Here is a 22839-nt window from a genome sequence, read left to right on the forward strand (position 1 = left end):
AAGAAACTAATATTTAAAACACAATTGCTTCACCCTAAAAGGACTATTTCAGAAAGTATAAAGTAACGAAGAATATCCCTAATGTGTTCCACTTTCATTTCCACCACGCTGACATTGACTGACATCCAACCATTACAGCTACCAGAAGTTCCACCAATTTTGTACACCTTTCACTACACCCAAGTCTCTTCTATGACTTCTATCACTGCTCTGAGCCAAGAATCAAATCATTAAACCAAGGGTGTAAGTGCTGGGCACTGGGGGTGTGCAGACCAGCCTGCTGTGAGTGGTGTACTTTACCAGCATGCAGCCTAGTGAATCAGATAAGTAATAAGATGACACATTCCCCACATTTCTTCAGTGGGTCTGAGTCAGGGAAAAGGTAAAAATCTGTCTTGTCTCACCATCATCTCCACAAAGTTGCCTACAATGTGATTTGCTTTTGATAATCCTATTTCAGGTCTGTTTTCAGAAGGGAAAAAAGCCACCCATTCACACTTACCACACATTAAGTTATAGACTTCAATGTTTTCAAAGGTGTCAACCTCAGTGCCGTGCTTGAATCCAGGTCCATAGCCAATAAAGAGGGCCTAGATGGCCAGAAAAGAAAGTTTATCAGTGCATTTCAGCTGTCTACAAGTTGGTCCAAAAAATTCTGTTATCCACATTGTACATATACAAACTGGTTATGATAAGAGGAAAACTACCATGCCTGGTAGACTTTGTGGGAAATATAGTTTTAACCCTATCACACATATAATCCAGGATATGTCTCTTAGTTTTATTACAATTCTTGACTTGACAATCAGAACCAAATGAATGATAAAATTTTTTTAATCTATGACACAATACAAACATCACCCTGCCCACCTTACACAGTGCTGCAGAAATCAAATTTGATAATTATTGTAAGTTTATCTTGAAAATGTTAAAGTGCTGAGTAAATGTAAGATATCTCTTCTCTGAACATAAGTATGATACTTTCTTATCTATTATATCACTGGCTTTCTTCAACTGTAAAGCAATATTCTTATCAGAGCACAAAATATGAAAAATAATTATAAGAAATACAGGATATATAAGTCATATGTTCATGAAATATGAATATAAAATTTTATTAAATTTTTAATTTTTATAGATTTAGGGGTATGGGTATAATTATGTTACATGGATATACTGCATAGTGGTGAAGTCTGGTTACCCATCACCTGAATAGTGTGCATTGTACCCAGTAAATGGTATTTCATCCCTCACACTCCTTCCACCCTCCCGCCTTTAGGGAGTCTCCAATGTCTATTATTTCACTCTGTATGTCCATGTGTGCCTACTGTTTAGCTACCACTTACAAGTGAGAACATGCGGTTTCTGGCTTTCTGTTTGAGTTATTTCACTAAAGATAATGGCCTCCAATTCCATCCACGTTGCTGCAAAGGACAGGAATTCATTCTTTTTTATGACTGAGCAGTATTCCATCATATATATATATGTACATACACACATATATTCACACATGTGTCACATTTTATTCCATCATATACATATATATGTACATATATACATATATTCACACATATACCACGTTTTTAATCCAATCATCCATTCATAAATATTTAGGTTGATTCCATGACTTTACTTCTGTGAACAGTGCTGCGATAAACATACGAGAGCAGGTGTCTGTTTGTAAAATGATTTCTTTTCCTTTGGGTAGATACCCAGTAGTGAGACTGCTGGATTGAGACATGGTTTCATTTTTATTTCTTTGAGAAATCTCTATACAGTGATCCATAAAGGTTGTACTAATTTACATTCCCTTCAACAGTGTATAAGTGTTCCCTTTTCTCCACATCCTTATTAACATCTCATGTTTTTTGACTTTTCAGTAATAGCCAATGAATATAACATTTTAACAAAATTCTTTAAAGTTCAAAGAAAAGTAGCTTTATGAAAATATGTTTCATTAATTCTCATTCAAGAAATATAATCACAGTCTGTTTTCAAGTCTCAAACTTCATATATCATTTTTTCTTTAGATTTAAGCCAATTAAGTATAATAGATTTACTCACTTGCATATTTGAAAATGTGTTGTCAGAGCCATGAAATCCACTTCCACAATATTTCCTTTCTGAGGGATTCCTAATTTTGACATATATGAATCAAAACTGTAAAGTCCCTTCATAAAACATAATTAATAATCATAACATTATTTTCATTAATAAAAGGTATGTAACTATTCTGATAAACCAACAAACAAGTAAATAAAATCACCTGGCTTTGAAAAGCATTAACAAGTCACCTCTATCTTTTATTTCATAGACAAATAAACTATAATCAATATAGTACACAGGAGAAAAACCACTAGCATCAAGAGAGAAGTGGTTTTGAACATTGGCTGTGCGATTAACTACCTGTGAATTCACACAGATTTAACGATCTTCTTTGATTTCGATTTCTCATGTTGGTTATTCGTAAAAATAATGACGTAGCCTAAAGAAATGCTTGCAACATGGTATTTAGATATTTACTAAATATTAGTTTTCCCATGAGAGTAGGATCATTTCTCCTTTTGTATTTTTTCTTTGAAAACTAAAAGCCTAGCTCTCCAGTAAGAGTGGGGACAGTATAATCCTGTTTACTGGATTTTGCTTCACTGCTTAGGTTTTGCTTGAAGGGGGAATGTATCATGACTAATTTCTTGGCAACCACCAAAACAGTTAATGAACTAAAGTTTATTGATTGTGTATAACAAAGATAGTTATTCATTATAAAGTAAAGTACTTTCACCAACTGTTTGCTGGGCTTTGGAGGCACAATTAGACAAACTGTAATGTGTAGAAGAGATGCAATGGCAAGCGGTAACAAATGTAGATTATAAGAAGTAATCAATATGGACATGAAAGGCCCAAACGATGGTTCTTAGCCAAGGATAGTCTGGGTGATCCCTCCTCCCCAGGGAACTTTTGGCAATGCTGAGGGGCATGTTTGATTGTCACATTGGAGAAAAGATGCTACTTTCAGCTAGTGGGGAGAAGTAAAGGATCCTTGTCAAATACCCCACAGTGTGCAGGACAGCTCTCCACAACAAAGAATTATCCAACTCAAACATCCATAGGCCGACATGGGAAGTCCTGGATTAGAGTGAAGAGAATCATACTTACACAGTTTTCACATAACGGTATTGTTAAAAAGGGCTCAGTGGTTACTCCGAATCACTAACAGATCAGGCTAAGTTTACCTGGGAGACTATCGGAACTTACAATGCAAGTTGCCACTGAGGGTCCAAATAGAATGTCAAGGGCTCAATTCTATCATTCTTGGCAAAGTGCAAACGCTTAGGTAAGAAATGTTTCAGGTAAGGTTTGAAGTGCTGGTTTGGTTCCCGGCACTGAAATTACAAACAGCAAAGAAAAACTATTATTTCCCTAATATCAAACGTGTCAACTTTTCTTGAAATTGCTTTCTAACTTCTTATGAAATTTTTCTTCACAAACATTTCATCAGCCTGCCCAATAAGTCAGAGATGGAAAAACAGCTAAAAGTTCTTACAGCTTGTATAAAGTACAAGGTAAATCTTCCAAACTACTTGAAACATTAAGAGGAAATCATAATTATTACCACATAAAAGCCCCAGAACTCAGACTGTCACTAGATCACATTCAAGTTACCGCTGAGGATTCTATTTTCAAACATCCTTGTAACTGCAATCGTGTTCTCTTGCAGACTTAAAATGTATGAGTATAAAATGTAGTATACGTACTCAGCATTAGTATAGAAGCTTATTTTGTTACGGCATAAAAAAGGACTGGAAGGAGATATATCATCATGCTAATGGTGTTTATGGTGGTACAGCTATAGGGTTTTTCCTTTTATTTTAAAAATTATTTCTTGTAAATAGTTTCAAAATTATTTCTTCTCATATAAATTTTACAATGCCAATAAATAACTCTTAAAAATTTTTCAAACTTAGATTATTGGGACACAACCTTAAAGATCTTTAAACTACACAGCATTTACATGTTGGCCCAGATTACTAAAATATTCTAATCCTTCAATTCCAATAATAGATGTTGAAACTTTTCTTTCAATATATATTATACAAATCTAAAAATAACTAGATAATGGAAAATAAAGACACTCACAGAAAGATTTCGAGCGATGGCTTCATAGTTAACTGGAGGGAAACAAATATAAGAATTAATAGTAGATGGTGTGCTATAATTAAAAGATAACACAAAAATGTACAATGTCAGATTCAAACTCTGTATTTAAATACCAAGGCAGGTTTTAAAAAGCTCATTTAAGTCATTACACGTTAGCCACTGAAAGGAATTAGACAGACCTTTAGGTATCACCCTGTAATGACTCCCATGACATAGAGTCATATTGTTAAATGAAAAGACAAGTTACAGAACATCTACCTATTCCTCCACCTGTTAACCACATATCCATTCACCCATCTAACTATCCATTCACCTGTCCAACCATCTCTCCATCCATTTAGCAACAAATATCTATCCATCCCCCGAAGGAACTATCCATGTAGATCTGGTATGGTTTCACTGTGCAAAAATAAAAATTGTATGTGTTTTGTAAATGCATTGCCATTATCTGGGAAGATACAGTCCAAGCTTAACAGTAGGTGTTTCTAGAGAAGGGAAATGAGTTGTCCAGTTGGAAGACTTCAGGTGGGAAGCTGTTACTTTTTACTTTGTATAATTCAACATTCAATGATAGTTCTAGAATTTTGAAATAAGAGGGGCATGAGGAAACTTCAAAGAGAAGGCAGTAGGCTAATTTAAAAACTGAATTTGCCTAGTATGCACATGAATTTACTTAGGGTAGTTTGTACTACGATTCAGTAACTACCTAGCTTCCTAGATTTTATTTTAGCCAAACATTATATAAGTTTGAGAAAATTATCAATATAAAAGTACAATTTTACAGAAATACATTTCATGTATTTCTGTAAAATGACGTACACATATAGTTTTTGCTTTAATTTGTGAAACTTGAGGGTATAACTGTGATAAGGGAATGGCTACAGCTTAGCTATCCCATCCCAAACAGCTCTGGCAACTACTATTCTGGAGACTGCTATTGCCTCTAGAGGTTTGTTTTTTTTTTGTTTTTTTGTTTTTTTTTTTGAGACAGAATCTTGTTCTGTGTCACCAGGCTGGAGTGCAGAGGCACAACCTCACCTCACTGCAACCTCTACCTCCTGGGTTCAGGTGATTCTCCTGCCTCAGCCTCCCAAGTAGCTGGGACTACAGGCGTGTGCCACCACGCCCAACTAATTTTCATATTTTTAGTAGAGGCAAAGTTTCACCATGTTGGCCAGGATGATCTTGATCTCTTGACTTTGTGATCCGCCCACCTGGGACTCCCAAAGTGCTGGGATTACAGGCGTGAGCCACTGCAGCTGGCCTGTCTGTACTGTCTTTATAAATAACAGGTTTTTATAACAGTCATGTACTACTTTTCTGAATTTAAAAAAATACTAGTTAAAACCGGATGTTATGCATATGGAGCCTGTGCTTTGTGACACTGTGTAAATATATCTGCATAACCATTTTCCTGCAGTGAAAGCTGTTTTCTTCATTAATAGACAACAGTATGTATCTATTGAAACATATCTTACCAAATAGCCCAATCTAAACCAATTCTGGTAATTGTCAGAAAATTTTATTCTCTTTCTGTTTCAAAGTTAACTATATCAAAAAGACATAATTTGCTCTACATATCTGAAAGTTATCATGGATTGTAATCAAAAAGAGAGGTGGATAACAGAGGTAGAAACAGTTATGAAATACACTTGACTGGCAAAAGAATAAATATCTTAAAACATTTTTTGGCAGTTTGTGTACCACATGTAGTCAAGAGAGAATATGAAATTCATTCCTCCCTATTTAAAAGATACATTCTTTATTGTTTCTGAAATGGTTTAAGGGAGGCATTTCTGAGGATAGGAATCAATTGCCTATAGAATTAATCATTTCTGCCAGCATTCCTCCTCATAATAGACTATTATTCCCAAACTAAGTAAGTCATTAAACTTGAATAAATGCAGTTGGATTTTTCTCTTCAATTTTTTTCTAGTATAATCTTTAATCTGATATAAAAGTATACACACACTTCAACATAAAATTGCACCATGCTCATCAAATAATATGCTTAGTCCATGAATAACCAATAGGTAAGTGGTTAGAGTTGTGTTCTCACATCCGGTCCCATAAAATCAATTCCCATACGAAAGATCTGCATTAGAGATTTAATCATGAACAAAATTAACCCTGATTTCCTTTAGTTTAGAGAAGTAATAATTTAGAGGAAGGTATTTTTTTTTTTTTTTGAGATCAAGTCTTAGTCTGTTGCCCAGGCTGGAGTACAGTGGCATGATCTCAGCTCTCTGAAACTTCTGCCTCCTGGGTTCAAGCAATTCTAGTGCCTCAGCCTCCCAAGTAGCTGCGACTACAGGTGCCCACCACGATGTCGGGCTAATTTTTGTATTTTTAGTAGAGATGGGGTTTCACCATGTTGGTCAGGTTGGTCTCGAACTCCTGACCTCAGGTGATCTGCCCACTTTGGCCTCCCAAAGTGCTGGGATTACAGGTGTGAGCCACCGCACCCAGACTAGAGGAAGGTATTCTTAATATGACCATATTCAAAGTTATCACAGGGATATACTTACATGAAAAGTATTTATCTGGGACATCAGAGGGTCTCAATCGAGCTGCAGGTCCATAGATAACTTTAATATATTTAACATCCCCCAAATATTTATTCAGATATATGTATTTCTTACAACTGCCTTGTTCCATGCCTAGGAGAAAAAAAAATTCCAAAACATGCTGTAACCTTCACAAAAAATTTAATATGCAGAGCAGATTTTTTTTCACTCCCAGAGTTAAATATGGGTGTAGCACTCATATTAGTTGAACATCTGATAAGTAAGACAGAATTTCAGATGTATCTCTTACTTCAATTTTTTCAAAATCTTTTCCATCACCCAAATTTATTTTAATGTTTCTTTTTTATATTACGATATCATTATGTGAGCAAAGAAGAATGTCTTATCACAGTTGTAGACTGAGTATGAAAGCCCAGTAATTTGCCCCAAACCACCTAGGATATTAACTTGGAATGTATGTATGTGATTCACTCTTACTCCAAGACTGGAGCTTCTTTAGCATGTAACTTCTCAGGACCATTTCTAAACATAGATTTCTCTAATTATTTCTGAAGCAAACAAGAACAAAAACAAAAAGAACCTACTTTCTGTATGCACACTGCTTCTGTAGTCCCCAAACTGTACATAAGCATGTTACAAAGATCATAGTAAGTAAAAGTGAAATTAAAATATTATCAAAATTAATATATAATGTTTCTAAAGTCAGATTTATCATGCTAAAGAGAACTGAAGTCTGGGCACAATGCTTATGCCTACATTCTCAACACTTTGGGAGGCGGTGGTGGGAGCTTAAGACCAAGAGTTCGAGACCAGCCTGGTCAACATAGCAAGATCCCATATCTACCAAAAAATATATTTTTTTAATTAGCCAGGTGTGGTGGCACATGTCTATAGTTCCAGCTACTCAGGAGTCTGAGGTAGGAGAATCACTGGAGCCCAGGAAGTCAAGGCTGCAGTAAGCTGTGATCATGCTACTGCACTCCAGCCTGGGTAACAGAGTGAGACTATCTCAAAAACAAAAGAAGAAAACTGAAGATATAATAACCAGTTCCAATTAAATCTAAAATTTCAGAGTTACAAGAATTTCATGTTGAAAAATATATTTTTTAACTACTCAAATTCTTGGTGTATTCCTCTCTCAAATCAGAAGATACAGGTACATTGTGCTTGATAGACACTTAGGCTTCTGTGAATTCTGTTTCACTTACATTTTATATTTAATGTAATGTCTACAAGAAACTACATTTTTAAAAAAGAATTAACTATAACATTCAGAAGAAATGAGAAAACAATCAAGTAAACTTTCTTCGACTCTTTCACCTGAAAGAGTAAATAATGCAAATTGAGATTACCATGATCCGAAATAAGGATGAGGTTCAGGCATCTGTGCAAGTTCAGCTCTTTCAGACCATCCATTAGCATACCAACCATGCTGTCAACCCTCTGCAAGGCTTTGATGACCTAAGAATGGGAAGCAACCTCATGTGATACATTCCACACTCATGGCTATTTATACATAAAGCTCTCTCTATTAGAACAAGAGGAAGAGGAAGAAAAAGAAAGAGAAAAAAAGAAAGGAAGAGAGAGAGAAAGAAAACAGAGAGAAAGAGAAAGAGAAAGAAAGAAAGAAAGAAAGAGAGAGAGAAAAGGGCCAGTGGATGCAACTATGGTGAGCTAATTTACATTAGACTAACACAGGTCAGGGCTGAGATATAAAGAACAGTAAATAACTACAGATCATTAACAATGCAAGAGTCCTAATTCTATACATGTTCAATTTTAAGTTTTGGGAATGACATTAGCTGATCTATTAGTTCTCCCTTCCTAAGGTCAGAATGCTACTACTTAGATTAGACCCAATTTAAGTCAAAATAATAATGGCTCAAATCTACAGCATCTGGTCAGAAACCAGTATGTTCTTAATTACCACTTCATTTTCTACAATTAATTTCTTCTTATGCTTTCTGATCATTCAAATGGTCACTGTATAAATACATTTCCTAATTTTCAAATATGTTAAAATTTTTCATGAAATGCTTCTTATAATCCAATGTATTTAATTTTCTAAATTAGAACTCATAGGAATACAACCCATTATTTCCTTACAAACCACATATATTTTACATATAAATATAACAAGAACACAGAATGACAAATGATATTGGCAAATTGCTTTCTGGCATTCATTTTATCCTCTCTCCTTGCAAAATCATTTGAGAAAAATTATTGTACAGTTTTGTGCATTTCCTGTATTGTGTGGAATCAGCTTAATCTTCATTCCTTGTCAAGTATATTTCACTGTAATATGAAATAAGCTCTTTCACCGTAATATGAAACAAGACAAAGTCTTCCATTCAAAGATATCCAAGCAACATGAACAGGAATTTTTAAGTATTAAGACACAGTGGTTTTGGTGTGCTAGTAATGTTGGAGTTTACAGAGTTTGCAAATTGATGGATATGATTTGAAAAGTAATGGGCTCAACCTTAAATGAAGATGAGTCAGAAAAGCAGGTGCTTTGGCACATTGTTAGTGAATTAGAAAAGGCAGCAATGATTTTAAAATGTATGTAAACTTATAAACAAATATAAAATGATCCTTGGACTTTTCTCTAGCCAAATTGACCTAGATACGAGTCTTCGGTATCAGTGACTTAAGTAAAAAGACTAAAAATCACACTATATGTAACTAATTGTTCAAACCAAGACAACAGCTACAAGAAACTTTTCCCTTTGGCCAATTTTGACACATCCAAGTTGCTGGCATGCATCTTCCTTATTCTCCCTCTAAGCAGGAGCATTTCTGCTAAGTTCAAGTACAGAATGAAAGGAAGGCACAATGGAGTAACTAACTACAGTGGAGCTGCTGGAGATGGATTCTGATGGAAAGAATACAAAGAGTAAAAACAGACCTAGGTGAGAGCTTCCTTCTCTCTTCACTGTTTTATCCAAGGTGATAGCTACTTTTTAAGAGGGGCAAAAATCTAGGGCACACCCAGGGAAAGGGAAATGAGTGAAGATGGTTTAGGCAGCTGTTGTAGATTCAAGTGAGAAAAATAAGGATGCTTTTTTGCCTTCCCTCCTTCCTCTGCTGTTGTTCAATTAGGAAAACAATACCCTCAAAAACCAGGATCACAATAGACATGTCAGGCCAGGCTTTAGTCTGAACTCTATGCTGAAGAGTCCTTAAGGCTCACCAACTATCCAGCTTGGGCTATCTGGGCAGGAGAACTGATAGGAATTTGGAAGTGAAGCCCTAGAAATTAAGAAAGAGTGTTTTTTAAAATAGTGCATTACCCCTTGGAATACACATGGGGCACAAGATAACTACGTGAGGTTCTGACAGGAGGGATGCCGGCAATACCTCTTTTCACTTTTATCATGACCAAAAAATAGTCAAGATCCTTACTTTTTACTTCTTTTCAGATCTTAGGTAACAGACAAAGTATATATGCTCGAATCATTTTTTTTTCTTTTTATGGAGTCCTGCTCTGTCACCAAGGCTGGAGTACAGTAGTGTGATCTCGGCTCACTGCAACCTCCCCCCTGCTGGGTTCAAGAGACTCTCTTGCCTCAGCCTCCTGAGTAGCTGGAGTTACAGGCACATGCCACCATGCCTGGCTAATTTTTTTGTACTTTTAATAGAGACAGGGTTTTGCCGTGTTGGCCAGGCTGGCCTTGAACTCCTGTCCTCAGGTGATCCATCTGCCTTGACCTTCCAAAGTGCTATGATTACAGGCGTGAGTCACCATGCCGGGCCTTCAAATCATTTTCTGTTCTAATGCTTCCTGTGTTCCAAAATATTAGGTTGGTGCAAAAGTAACTGCATTTTTTTTTGCCATTAAAATGGTAACAAAAATAATATGGTCACGTAAAAACTGAAAGCAGTATTTGCTATTTTAAAGTGCTACTCAGATTAAAAACATAGCCAGGAGCTGGCTAAGTTCCTGAAAGGGTGTCTGGTGAAACAAGATGTTACACGGGAAGCGTTAGTCCATGAGCTCTTTCCTATCTCTAGTTTCCTAGGAAATACTCAATAATTATTCAAATATCTCTATACTTTTGACAAAATCTCCCATCCTTCTATGGGACCTCTGTTGTAAGCAAGGTCTCAGGTGGCAAAAGCCATATCTTCTAAGGAAGAGAGTTCATAGAGGGCTTCCTCTGCTCTTTGACTTACTATCCTATATTTTCATATTGGATGTTTAGCTGTTTACAACATTCTCAAAAAGCACTTGGTATTTAGGCCAAGGTAAAAGGCCATGGAGTGGATAAAGGCTTTCAAATTGAAAACATGGAAGTTAATTTATTATCAGTTCAATTTAGCACTGCTGAGAACATAAGCTAAACAATTCTCCCAACTCTTATTTTGTTTAAAGTGCATCCTTTTATTTAGCAATATTGTGCATAATACTCGCTTTTTCCAGAAATCACAGACTTTTACAGAATAGCCTAGCAGCCTCCTTCAAAGCGAGGTTCAGTTTGATGACTGGGTTTAATGAAGTAATTACTGATAAAAATGTACTTACTTCACTGCTGACTGGTCCATATGAATGACCTGAAGAATCTGGTTCTTCTAAATACAGAGTGTAAAAGTGTGGTCTAAATCAAACAGTATCAAAATGTAATATTTTACAAACACATTGAAAAACAGAATGGAAAAAATAATTCATCAATTGATAGGGATTAAATTTTATAATACTGGGGTAACAGTTCTACTGAGAAATAATTTACAGCTTTGAAATTCTTCAAAATGTGGTGTGGTCGTTCACTAAAGAATTTATTTCGATATAAAACATCATAGCAAATAGCTAAGTTTTGTTGCAGTCTATTTTAAAACAGAAATACTACATTTCTACAAAATAAAAAAGTATTTACGAAAGAAATTAATCGCCTACATACCTTTCATCTTTAGGAAGCTGTAGCCACTGAAGAACAGCTAAAATCCTTTCTTCAAATGGTATTGAACTAAAATTAAGAATAAACAAAAAGGAAAGATGTCTCACAATCGTTTAAAATACAGATTTTTTTCACTGAAAATGTCATCAAGACCTACTAAGTGCTATTTAGCATCTATTGCGTTTGAAATCAATTAAGGGTTTTATTTGAAATGTATTTTCCCAATGAAAGAATGAAAGTTAGGTTTTACACAGAAAAAAAAGGTTGCAATTGGATTTAAAACTTTGCTTGCTATCCTCTACTTGAGGATATATTCATGGACCTGACAACAGTCACTGCTTACCACATGAATAACTCATGTGTTAATATATTTCACAAAGCAGGTATCACGAAGAACTCACTCACTGATGACTCAGCACAGCTGCGGAGTAGGCACCTGAGGAGCTGACGGCAGTTCTCGAGGCAATATTTCCTGAACAAAATTGATTATGCCTTCCTCTGGACATTGGCTTTGTTTACACACTTCCAATCAGAGTTCTTGCCCTACCCCAAGTACAATTAGTCGTGTACTTTACTAAACCTTATAAAGTCAGAGACCCTATACTATTAATCTTTGAATCCCCCATGCCTAGTGCATAACTCTTTGTTTTTTTTGAGACGGAGTTCCACTCTGTCACCAGGCTGCAGTGCAGTGGTGGATCTTGGTTCACTGCAACCTCCACCTCCCAGTTCGAGTGATAACCCTGACTCAGACTCCTGAGTATCTGGGACTAAAGGTGTGCATCACCACGCCCAGCTAATTTTTTTTTTTTGTTTGTATTTTAGTAGAGATGGGGTTTCACCATGTTGCCTAGTCTGGTCTCAAACTCCTGACCTCAGGCGAACTGCCCGCCTCAGCCTCCCAAAGTGCTGGGATTACTTGAGCCACCACACCTGGCCCATAAACTCTTAATTACTGTCCATGGAGTAAAAACAGTGACAAATAAGAAAGTGGAGAAGAAGCATTGCACCGTGCTCATGGAAACCATAAGAACACAAACTAGCATAAGATCACAAGGAAAATTGCCATACATTTTTTGTCTGCGATTTAAGATAATTTCTGTTCACCCTTCTAAACACCTTGTTGTATTCATTTTGTGATAGAGATTTTATAATTTTAAAATAAATAAAATTATTTTGGTAATCTTGCTCAAATTGGCCCAAAGGAATTTTTTCATTAAAAAGTTTTTGTTTTTTCTCAATGCATCATGGATTTCAAATATCACAAAGAGGTTATTCTAATCAGTTTCTTACATTAGAAAGCATATTTATTAATTTAGAAATGGAAAATCAGAGGTACCATTAATATCTTCTTTTAAATAGTATTTCCAAACACAATAGATGCTAAATAGCAGAAAATCATTCCCACCTGTGTCCTCTTTAATACACTCATCTTTTCCTTCTCTTGGTTCTGAAAACACCTTTACAAAAATTGTAACTGAGGAAATTATGACAGTGAAAGAGATCACACCTAACCAATTCCATCTTACTTCTAACCTTTAAGCTGTCCTTTTTCATTCCTGGGCGTAGGCTGAACTAACCTTTGGAAGGAATTTAGTTCCTAGTTTAACTCTGACACAAAATTGGTAATAGCTCTTCCCCCACCCCACCCCCGCCAAAAAAAATCCCCTTCTTGCCCTGGGGACCGGTCTACCTTAATGTGACTAACAAAGCTACAAGATCAGAAAGTATGGTTTAGGGGACATGCAGCCTCCAGCTGTAATAGTCTGAACTTCCCCAAATTGCTCTTGAGAATAACATCACTAGTGTAAAACCTAAGATTAGTGCCTGCGATATTTTGCAGATCCCGCAGTCCATGCACCAGCTGACACCACCCAGACTGGTAATCTGGTTCAACCAGTTCTGCAATCCCACCCAAAAACAGGAGACAGCAAGAAAAACTCACTCGACCCCCTATGATTCCATCTCCAACCCGACCCATCAGCACTCACTACTTCCCAAACTCCTATCTGCCAAATTACCCTTAAAACTTTGTATCCCAAAATGCTCAGGAAGGCTGATTTGAGTAATATTAAAACGCTGGTTTCCCACATAGCTGGCCCTGCATGAATTACATTTTTTCCAATGCAATTCTCCTCTCTTGATAAACCCACTCTGTCTAGGAAGTATACAAAGTGAACCTCTTGGGCAGTTACAGTTCTTTCTCTTTCTAGAGTTAAGATGTGCGGTACCTCCATTCCCAGATGGCTACCTTCATCATGATCTCATTTTTCATACTTGCCCAGAGATCTGAACTAAACACGTTATCAGTGTTTCTAGAAAGGCTCTAGAAAACACTTGTCTAGTTTCACTGTCCATTTACCATCCATCTAAACTCCTGGAGAAAGAGTTCTTCAGTTCTCATTTTTCAGTCATCATATCACTCAAACGCTAAAGCTTAGGATTCAATAAAAAGGCGATTACGTAAGAATTAGCTGTTCTATGTTACAGATTCTAGAAAAAGTTCATTTTACATACCCATTATACATTTTATAGATGTCTGGGAAAATTCCATTAATTTCCACATCTGATCCTGGCCAGAAAAATGTGCCAGACTTGAGGCCTTGATACTTAGCAGTGAGCCAAATCTGGAGCAGATAATGAAGGAAAATTAAGAAATCATGCAAACATTCCTCTCTTAGGAAAATATGTGTTCATGCAATACCAACACATTCCTTGTCTATAGCGCAAGGTCAACGAGCTTCAGCACTTAGATCACAAGAACTATGACATATGACTCTTAAGCAGCAACAGGTTATTAAATAGTCAGAGATTAACTCCTGTAACTTTTGGAGCTAGAACCCTAATTAACAGATTCCTCTTGAAAGAAAAAATTCACGAATATACATGTCTTTAATTTGCTAAGATCTCTGTGTACGTAACTAACTTTTTTTTTTTTTTTTTTGAGATGAAGTTTTGCTCTTGTTGTCCAGGCTGGAGTGCAATGGCACCATCTCGGCTCACTGCAACCACCCCCTGCAAATTTCAAGCGATTCTCCTGCCTCAGCCTCCTGAATATCTGGGATTACAGGCATGCACCACCACACCCAGCAAATTTTGTATTTTTAATAGAGATGGCGTTTCTTCTTGTTGGTCAGGCTGGTGTCGAACTCCCAACCTCAGGTGATCCACCCTTCTCATCATCCCAAAGCGCTGGGATTACAGGCATCCGCCACGACACCCAGCTGTGACTAACATTTATTAAGCACTTATTATTTCCAATCATGGCTCTAAATAGTATTCCTACAAGTACGCTACATTATTAATTCACATAATCCTCACAATAATCCTACAAAGTAGTAAACAGTATTATCTACAGTATGGATATGATAAAACAGAGGCAGAGACAGAATGATTTGTCCAAAGACACACAGCCTTAAACGTCAGAGCTAAAATTTGAATTAATAACCTGCAAACTAACTATCATGCTGTTTGTCTTTCTAAGAGGAATACTATGATTAGTTAAATAGAACCTATATAATTATTGTGACAATTTTAAAAAGTAAAACAATGAGAACACAGCTAAATCACAATTAGAAAAAAATCTCCTAAATTAGCACATGTAAATAAAACCAAGGCTTTCAAAAGCAGTGTAGTTTTGTGTAGGTCAAAACTACAAAAACAGTGTAGTTTTGTGTAGATTCTAGTTTTTCTTCTACCAGAGGCAGATAGCAGTAATATGGGAAGATTTTTTACAGTAATCTCCCTATATTACTGCTATCTGCTTCTGGTAGAAGAATTGATCAGAAAAGAAAAATGGCCCAGCACAACCCAAATCCACCTCTGAAATAAACTACCCTCCTTTTACACAATTATATAAGTTATGTTTAGGATTATCAGCATTCATCTCCATTTACAAAAGAATGGCCACAGATACACTAAATGAAATAGGTTATTAAAAGCTCCAGAGAATCTGGTTATTTTACTCTGATTGGAAAAGATGAGAATAACAAACTATTTTAGTAGATAAAACAAAGAACTCACCGGTTCTCCTTTGTACCACTCAGGATTAAATTTCTCTTTACTTTTAAGTGAAAAGGAAGCATTCATTTTGGGATCATACATTTTATTGTCAATTATGCCATGAGATTCTGGATACAATCCCTAAAAAAGATAAAACAGATTTTATGCAATTTCTGAGTTTATTTAACGTTAAATAAAGTCACAGAAAAAAATCATCCAAGAGAAACTGATAACTGAAGCCACATGGAATTATAGTCAGTTTAAGGAAAGAAAAACAAAACAATCGGGTAATGTCAAAATACAATCAACCACTTAAGATTTTATATTGTATTTGTGATTTAAACTATGTAATAGGAGAAAATAAGTCAGTAATACTAAGGATAAAGATCTATATAAAAAAGGCAGCCTCGGCTGGGCGCGGTGGCTCATGCCTGTAATCCCAGCACTTTGGGAGGCTGAGGTGGGCAGATCATGAGGTCAAGAGATCAAGACCATCCTGGCCAACAAGGTGAAACCCTGTCTCTACTAAATATATAAAAATTAGCTGGGTGTGGTGGTGCACACCTATAGTCCCAGCTACCTGGGAGGCTGAAGCAGGAGAAATGCTTGAACCCAGGAGGCAGAGGTTGCAGTGAGCCAAGATCGTGCCACTGCACTCTAGCCTGGCAACAGAGTGATACTCTGTCTCAAAAACAAAAACAAAAACAAAACAAACAAAAAAAGCCTGCAGCCTCTCAAATTTTGAAAACAATACTGCTGTTTTTTTAAATTGTGAGTAAAGCATTTCTGCAGAACAAATTCCTCTTTTGGCGGGGTCCCAGAGTAGCCTGCATCAATATAAGCTAACATACTAATTTTCTGGCCTCAATTCTAAAGCTTAATGAGTTCTACTGTTTTACTTGACTCAAATTAAATCTGGAAACTTTGAAACAAAAACAGTACTGTAATCCTATTTGGAGTCAGGCAAAGTGGCTTGCTTAAATTCATCATCAAGATGATTGGAAAGACAAGTTGCGAACACAGGAGTTTGGGACTGTTTTTTGGCTCAAATAAAATAAGCCAAAAAACTAAGATACAAGAATCAGAAAATCTTAACACTGAAAGGAAACCAGGAAATCATTTCTTGAGGTCTTGAGCCATCTCTTTTCACAGATGAGAAAATGGAGACCCAGCAGGTAAAGTGACCTTTCCAAAGCCACTTTCAGCTAGTTCATGGCAGAGCAAAGATCAGAACCTCGGTTTCTTTGCTTAACTACATATTGGAAAACAAGTTGTTTTTCTTTGATCTTAAATCTATCCCCTCAAAAAAAATGTTACAATTCCATCTCACTTCTACAAAGAGATCAAAGTTGAAATGCTGAGCTTACAGTGACAATGCTGTAGTGATTGGGAAACGTTTTTGTTGGATATACTGGTCTCATGTTTTTAGTATATGTTCCACACTTCTCTAGAAGGGAAAAAAATAAACATTGTTATTAGACACATACGACAATCGGCTTACCTCATTTAGTGGTGGTACCACAGCAGTCTAAACCATGTAAAATAAAAAGTTAGCCGAGGAGGGATTTTAATCAGATAAAAATTCAGGATGAATTATAAAGCAACACTGTGGATACAATTCAATGTTAAAGATGACCTCATTTCTCAGAAAAACATTAAAATAATGAAGCCAATTAGATATTGATCCTATACTTACCCATAACATTACTTCATTCAAGATGAACAAGTTATAATAAAATGATGCATGTGAGTTGTAATAAAATGATGCAAATTCTCTGATACTACTTAGCGGTCAAATACCTAAATTATAAGAGCTAGAAAAAGAAAACTGAACTAGTAGCTAAGTCTATAAATTAAAACAAGGGTGAAGGAGTAACTGGGAAGACAGTGTCCCAGGCCGTAGACCTAGAACCAGCTAACCTTGGACAAACTCAGCTGCTTTAAAGACAAAAGGCATTTTGTGGCTTCAAGTCCAAGAATGCCCAGAAGTCCGATTATTCCTGATCCTCTGCTGATCTAGTTCTAGTACCTTATTCCTTTTCTTTTTCTCCTGCCTCTACTATTGAGGAGGGAACACATAACTAATGATTCTATCATTCAAAGCTCCATTGCCTAAAAATGTCCCTCAGATTGGCATATGTCTGTATATCTCACTGCCTTCTAGCAGTTCAGAACTACAGGATACATGCCCTAATTCTTCAAAGCTAGGGCTTGGGCTCATTGTTTATTGATTTATTTTAAACTTCATATAGAGGTACCCCCAGCTCCTTAACTCTAAAGTCAGGATGCCACATTTGGCACCATGGAGACAAGCTCTCCTGATAATGGTAGCAAAGGGCTGTATTTACACTTCAAAGGCCATGGGCCTGCTGGGAAGAACACAGTTTTGTCTATGCAAAGTTAAAGCCTTTTTATGCAAAATATTTAGAAAAAGAAAAAAAAAAATCTTCCATGTAGAAATTAAAAACTAAAAATTTTTAAAACTCTCCCAAAATTATCGTGTCACTTCGTAAGACAAGCATAATGACATACATATGAATTTACAGAGAGTGACCTTAATGTTTAAAGCAACTCACATACTCGAATCTGTTAAATAATATTTTAGAATTCCACAAAAAGCTAAAGTAACTGTATTTACTTACTTTCATTTTAGTCCAGTATTACACTGTAGTTGCTTAAAGGTTGTTAACGTGATTTAAAACGCTGGCTTCAATATTAAGAAAAGACCATTCTATTTCATGGGAAATTTATAGAAAAACCATTTAATTAAGGCTTGATTGGGATTTAAAAACATTGGAAGAGTCCAATTCAATCCAAAGGAGAATACAGGATAACTGACAAATATTCTATGTCTGAACTGGTAACATCTCAAAAATAACCTTTAGTTTTTGAAATTCTATTTTTGAAATAAAATATTTGTAAAATAAGGCCAGGCATGGTGGCTCACACCTGTAATCCCAGCACTTTGGGAGGCCAAGTGGGGCAGATTGGTTGAGCTCAGGAGTTTGAGACCAGCCTAGGCAACATGGCAAAACCCTGTCTCTACTAAAAACACCAAAATTAGCTAGGTATGGTGTCACATGCCTTTAATCCCAGTTACTTGGGAGACTGAGGCACAAGAATAGCTTGAACCTGAGAGGCAGAGGTTATAGTGAGCCAATATGGCACATAAATAATAATAACATTTGTAAAATAAATAAATAAATAAATAAGGGACTTTTTCACAAGGAATTCAAAATTCTGAGAAAGAATAAATACATATAAAAGTGACCAAAGGTTAAAAGTCTAAGAAACCATATTAACTTAGAAGTATTTGAAGGGCAGCTTCAGAGTAATCACACTATTAAAGGTTAAGTGCCTCATCACCAGTGAAACAGTTAGGTTCTGCCAGTACTTTTCCAAGAAAGACTGCCTACCTAGTCTATCTCACTGAAATTGTGATATTCCAGCAGTAAACTCTGAAGTTACTCACTTAGTTTGCTAATAACAGGAAGAAGTCCACCCCAAGTGTGTAAATATTCTGCCCTGAATCCATCCAAAGAAAATAAAAGGGTAGGAGGCGTTTCAAACCTGGGCAATAAAAAAGAAAAAAAAAATGTTTAAAAAGCAAAGAGAAGACATATCCAATGAAGATGTATTCCCTTCTGGGCAGAGGTCCCGTGAAGATTTTCCGTTAAGGTCTGTGTGATCTAAAGAAAACTAAAGCTCGGCAAGCATATTTATAAACGATATTTCACAAGCATTTACATTTATATACAAGCTCTGTAATTTCATAATACATATATATCATCAAATAGTATATTTTAAGCGTTCATATCATTTTGAGGCACCATACAAAGAACATCATTCATGGTTCCTGCTGTTCCCAAAAATTGCTACTAAACCAATTGCTACTAAAATATAACAGTATTTTCCCAATTTGCAGGAAAATGAACAAATTAAAAAAACAGCATTTTCTACATTATATTTTAGACATCTATATTATGGAAATATTTATTTCCATAAATATTTTTTCCTGTACCATCACTTTCTGATATGGTCTCTAATATAGTAAATAGTACTGCATACAGTATACATTATACACTATTTTATTATTTAATTTATTTTAGCAGTTTATTTTTATTTTACTTTTGAGACAGGGTCTCGCTCTGTTGCTCAGGCTGCAATGCAGTGGCGCCATCACAGCTCACTGCAGCGCCAACCTCCTGGGTTCAAGCTATCCTCCTGCCTCAGCCTCCTAAGTAGCTGGGACTACAAACATGTACCACCAGCCTGGCTAATTTTTTAATTCTTTTTTTTGTAGAGATGAGGTCTCACTATGTTGCCCAGGCTGGTCTCGAACTCCTAGGCTCAAGCAATCTTCCCACCTCAGCCTCCCAAAGTGTTAGGATGACAGGTGTGAGCCACCATACCCAGCCTATATACTGTACTTTTAGGCTTAATATATTTAAAAGATATAAATACTTAATACAAAAGTTTGAGAGATACTACATTTAAATATATAAACAACAAAGAAATAATTCCAAGCTGGGAATGATCAAACAATGAGGATTCAACAATGCATACATACATCTACAAAGAGTTAATGTGCAATGTGGAAATCCAAAGTGGAGACCAAAAACCACATAGGATGCTAATATACTTGGCAAATGAGAATAGCTATGGACAACAGCTACCTGGCTACCCCAACACAGCCATGGCTCAGAAATTTTGCAGCATCTAATGATACGTGGTAGGTGGTAGAGAACTTATATAACACTGGATAACTGTGAAAAAACTTTCCACTGAAAGTTTACTCAGCAAATTTAAAATGTGACAGCAAATACCTAACCTTGCCTTTTTAACCCTGCCTGCTCCCACCTTACCCGCATTCAAAAACACAAAAGCAACCCCACAAGGAGAAAATTTTTATACGGTTTTCACTAGCTACTGCCTGTAACATAGCTCTACCGAGAGACTCTCTAGAATCAGTGTATATAGTCTTAATGGTCCATATAAAGCTATATAAAACTAGTTTTATTCAATCAACAGAAATCATTAAAGCAGTTTAGAGGGCCATCAGGTAAACGTACTGGTAAATTTTCTAGTGTAATAATAAGTGTTCTAACTTACAATCTTTTTGTAAAGAAAGGGTTATGTTTTCCACTAAAAGATTCAGCATTAAAAATGAAAAATAATGAGCAATATTTAGAAGAAAAAGAGTCAAAATTCACTAAGTCTCACATGCCCTACTTGGTCTTAAAAGACAGTTTAGAGTATATGAAAAGTTTTCCTTAAAAAAAGTCTCTTCTGATGAAATTATTTGGTTAAGGTTTAGTTTTTGCTGCTGTTGCTACTGTTTATTTAATTCAAAAAGTACTCTTCCTTCCGAAAGAAAAAAAAAGAAAACATATAACAAAAATTATATACATGAACAAAATGAACTAAAATACAGCTTTAAAAATTTTACTAGTCTGGAAAAACTACCATTTTAAAGAGGTAAAAATTTATTTCTGAAAATGAATAATTCAAATTTATGAGATGGTAGACCTCAAATGGAACAAGGATAAATACACCTAACACCTTTAAGTAAATTTTCACCCTTTAATTCCACACACACTCTTTTTGATGGTATCATATATGGAAGACCCTGTACAAAATGTTTGAAGGACAAAAAAAATGAACTATTTTTAAAAATGTATCATCTCTCACAAACAGGTTGTCTATCCGGAAAATGCATAAATGGACCAAAATACAAAGAAAAGAAAAGAAAAAGCTAAATTTTCTACAAGTTTAACAGCTCTCAAAACTCCAAATGAAAGTAAAGATCCTTCCTTCCTACAAAGAAAAATGCAAATATTTCTATCTAGCATTCATCAGTACTAAGGACTAACTATTCATGGCCTCTCTTTTCCATAAACTCCAGAATAGGGATAACTCCATAATCATCTCTATACAGCCATCGCCAAATACAAGATCGGGCTAAAAATACAGGCTGGGCATCCCAAATCTGAAAATCTGGGAAATCTCAAATGCTTCCAAATCCAAAACTTTTGAACACTGACATGATGTTTAAAGGAAGTGCTCACTGGAGCATCTGGCATTTTCAGATTTGAGATGCTCAAACTGGCATAACACAAATATCCCAAAATCCAAAAATATCCAAAATCCAGAACAGTTCTCATACCACATATTTTAGATTAAGGATGCTCAACCTGTAATGTATAAAAAACCAGTGATTTTATTATTTTTATCATCTTAATTTGGAAAGAGAAAAAAATGATACTGTACTCCTAAAAAAGAAGCAATAATACCTCAGAATATAATCTTACCCTGCTGGGCACTGTGGCTCATTAATGTTCTCACATGGTTCTTCTACCCAACTTTTTTCACCTAGAATATTTTCAAGAAAATAAAATGAATTGAACACATTTCACATAATAATAATTATGATGCTTGTGAGACACATTAAGGCAGATTCCAAAAGCAAAGTACGTGAACAGATCGATAGATAACATGGGACATGACTCTAGACGTGTATAATCAATGAAGAGAATTAGTCTGTTTCAAAAAAAGAGTTAGTTGATGTCAGGAATTAAAAATGGATGCAAAATTGTAAGGCTAAAACACACTACTGTATTTGTGAGAACTTAAAAGTATCGTTTTCAATTTCAAATTCTTATTATTTTCAGCCAAAATGTACAACCCTCTCCTTCTATCCACTCATCAAAGTCCTTGGTATTTTAATGTCTTAGTTCTCTCTCATATAGAGTCAGGTTCTGTCAAGAAATTTGAAAAAAATAATAATAATACCTGGACAAGCATCATAATAGCATCACCTTACAAAATGCCCTCGAATCTTTCTAAAAAATTTCACATCGACTCTCTAAATGCACAGCAGACAGTGTCTCTATTTACTAGGAGGGAAGCTGGGACATAAAAGTCAGCCAGGACTGTAAGAGTGATCTTTCCACAAATACAGCCTTACGTATGCTGTTATTATCAAAATAACATAAGGCAGGAGAATGAATGGCTATAGATAAAATAAGATTGGCCATGTGTCCATAATAATAATTATTAAGCTGGGTGATGGGTATAATGTTCATTACATACTCTCTCTCCCCATGGATATATTTAAAAGTTTCTTTAATAAAAAGTTTTGAAAGTATTTTTTTCAGCTAATATAGTTGGCTAATAACCATGACTCCTAACATAAAAGATAACACCTATGTAAAACCCAGCTAAGATGTTGGAAGATGCCAGGCTGCTGCAGA

General features: G+C 35.7%; 1 protein-coding gene across 1 annotated transcript in view; it reads right to left on the bottom strand.

The window, feature by feature from the left end:
- ENPP1 (ectonucleotide pyrophosphatase/phosphodiesterase 1) overlaps positions 1–22839 on the bottom strand; it is an 84640-nt gene that overhangs the window by 14306 nt on the left and 47495 nt on the right. The window contains exons 5-17 of the mRNA XM_032274761.1: positions 21898–21958; positions 19059–19156; positions 16954–17033; positions 15608–15727; positions 14102–14211; positions 11588–11653; positions 11215–11287; positions 8039–8147; positions 6687–6818; positions 4138–4169; positions 3256–3383; positions 2065–2134; positions 503–590 (exon numbers count right to left, since the gene is read on the bottom strand). Of these exons, the coding sequence (XP_032130652.1) occupies positions 503–590; positions 2065–2134; positions 3256–3383; positions 4138–4169; positions 6687–6818; positions 8039–8147; positions 11215–11287; positions 11588–11653; positions 14102–14211; positions 15608–15727; positions 16954–17033; positions 19059–19156; positions 21898–21958 (1167 nt within the window). The remainder of the gene's footprint in view (positions 1–502; positions 591–2064; positions 2135–3255; positions 3384–4137; positions 4170–6686; positions 6819–8038; positions 8148–11214; positions 11288–11587; positions 11654–14101; positions 14212–15607; positions 15728–16953; positions 17034–19058; positions 19157–21897; positions 21959–22839) is intronic.

Source organism: Sapajus apella, unplaced genomic scaffold (assembly GCF_009761245.1).
Source record: "Sapajus apella isolate SASKATOON/1434 unplaced genomic scaffold, GSC_monkey_1.0 scaffold6, whole genome shotgun sequence".
Lineage (NCBI taxonomy): Eukaryota > Metazoa > Chordata > Mammalia > Primates > Cebidae > Sapajus > Sapajus apella.